At 38.0% G+C, this 2,053-nt stretch overlaps 1 protein-coding gene across 1 annotated transcript in view; it reads right to left on the bottom strand.

Moving 5' to 3' along the window:
- Positions 1–10: 10 nt before the first annotated feature.
- The window catches only part of HELRODRAFT_92504 (hypothetical protein), a gene marked incomplete at both ends in the record, with an annotated part of 4,153 nt that continues 2,110 nt past the window's right edge, over positions 11–2,053 (bottom strand). The window contains 4 exons of the mRNA XM_009019515.1: positions 11–239; positions 576–723; positions 997–1,081; positions 1,714–1,886. Of these exons, the coding sequence (XP_009017763.1) occupies positions 11–239; positions 576–723; positions 997–1,081; positions 1,714–1,886 (635 nt within the window). The remainder of the gene's footprint in view (positions 240–575; positions 724–996; positions 1,082–1,713; positions 1,887–2,053) is intronic.

Raw genomic sequence — 2,053 nt, forward strand, 5'->3', positions numbered from 1 at the left:
GAAGTCGTCACTAATCACTAATCTGATCAACGAGATAAGAACGACGAACGCGCACGCACGCACACGCACACACACGCGCCTCACACACACACAAACACACACACACACAAACAAAAAAAACACACAAACAAACACACACACCAGCAACAGAACACCTACTTACCATTAATACAGGTGTGGTCAACTTATGCCCCTCAATGATATCCTCTACTTTGTATCTCTCTATCACATCGGCCACGCTGAGATATCGTCATCATCATCGTCATCAACAACAACATCGTCATCATCACAAAAATTTTTATGACTGTTATCAAACCATCCATCACATTAACATTAATACTGTGATGATAATACTTATCAAAATCATCACTTATCAGGATCAAACCAACACACGCACGCACACACGCACACACACATAACATTATCAAACACACACACACACACACACACACACACACACACACACACACACACACACACACACACACACAAACAAAACACACACACACAAACAAAACACACACACACAGATACAGATACACACACACACATACATTCACACACGACGTAAAAACCTTTTAAAACACCTGCCACCCATAAAATAAACCCCAATGGACTGCTTTTGAACTTTGAACTTTTGTATGGAGCCCCCGCAGTAGAAGTAGATGGTAAAGTCACCCTTTGTTTTCTCGCTCCTCTTAACCAGCCAACTGTCCTGGCCACCTTCAAATTAATTAATTATAATTTAATAATAATAATAATTATTATTATTATTATCTCTTAATTAACTCCTAGAGGTCTCAACAACACACACACACGCACGCACGCACACACATAAACACACACATTTTTTTTTGTATGGTGAGTTATGTACGTAAGCTAAGAACTTCGTGGGGGCAAGATGACGATAAAATAATAATAATAAAAATAATAATAACAATAATATTAATAAATAATATAATAATATGAATGATAAAAAATAGCATTCTTGTCTACTTTTCGCAAGTTTTTCAGCGACTTCGTTGGAGGTGATGTCAGAATGGTACCACTTGTGTTGCTCAACTGGGTCGTCATCGTCACCCTGGCGTTATTGTCGTTGGTGTTGTTGTTGTTGATGTTATGGTGTTGTTAATGTTATGTTGTTTGTGTTGATGTTATGGTGCTGTTGACGTTATGGTGCTGTTGATGTTATGGTGTCGTTGGTGTTGTTGTTGATGTTATGGTGTTGATGTTATGGTGTTGATGTTATGGTGCTGTTGATGTTATGGTGCTGTTGATGTTATGGTGCCGTTGGTGTTGTTGATGTTATGGTGTTGTTGTATGGTGTTGTTGTTGATGATGTTATAGTGTTGTTGTTGATGTTGACGTTGCTGATGTTGTTGTTGTCATTGCTAGAGTTGATGCTGAGAGAAAGTGAAGGAGAAAGAGTGAAAGAGAGAGAAAGAGAGAGAGAGAGAGAGAGAGAGAGAGAGAGAGAGAGAGAGAGAGAGAGAGAGAGAGAGAGAAGAGAGGAAGTGAAAAAAATCCATTATAAAAAACAGAGAGAAAGAAAAGCAGAGGAAAGATAGATAAAATGAGAGAGAAAAAATGGAAAGAAAGGGAGAAAAAGATTGAAAAAGAGGAAGAAAAAGAGAGAAAGAAAGAAAGAGAAAGAGAGAGAGAGAGAGGGAGAGAGAGAGAGAGAGAGGGAGAAAAAAGAAACGAAAAACCCACTAGTTCTTCAGTTAGTTCTTGATTGATGATTCCACTTTTGTTGTTGAAGGTCGAGGTCACCCAGAGCCAACCAGCTCCCATGTCGTTTTTCACCATGAATATCTCTCCCTTCATAAAACTATTGAAAATGTTCGCGTTCGTGTGCATGTGTGTGTGTGCGTACGTTGGCAATGCTAAAGGTTCATTAGCCGTCATAAAATATAATGAAATGAATTTTTTTTTTCTGTAAACATTTCCGTATACATTTCAAAAACACGAGTGGAAGGATTGCTGCTGCTTGATGGTGATTTGTCATTTTGAAAAAAATAATTTTAAAAATCTCAAAACTTGTACGAATTTA

This window comes from Helobdella robusta (assembly GCF_000326865.2).
Source record: "Helobdella robusta unplaced genomic scaffold HELROscaffold_243, whole genome shotgun sequence".
NCBI classification, from domain to species: domain Eukaryota; kingdom Metazoa; phylum Annelida; class Clitellata; order Rhynchobdellida; family Glossiphoniidae; genus Helobdella; species Helobdella robusta.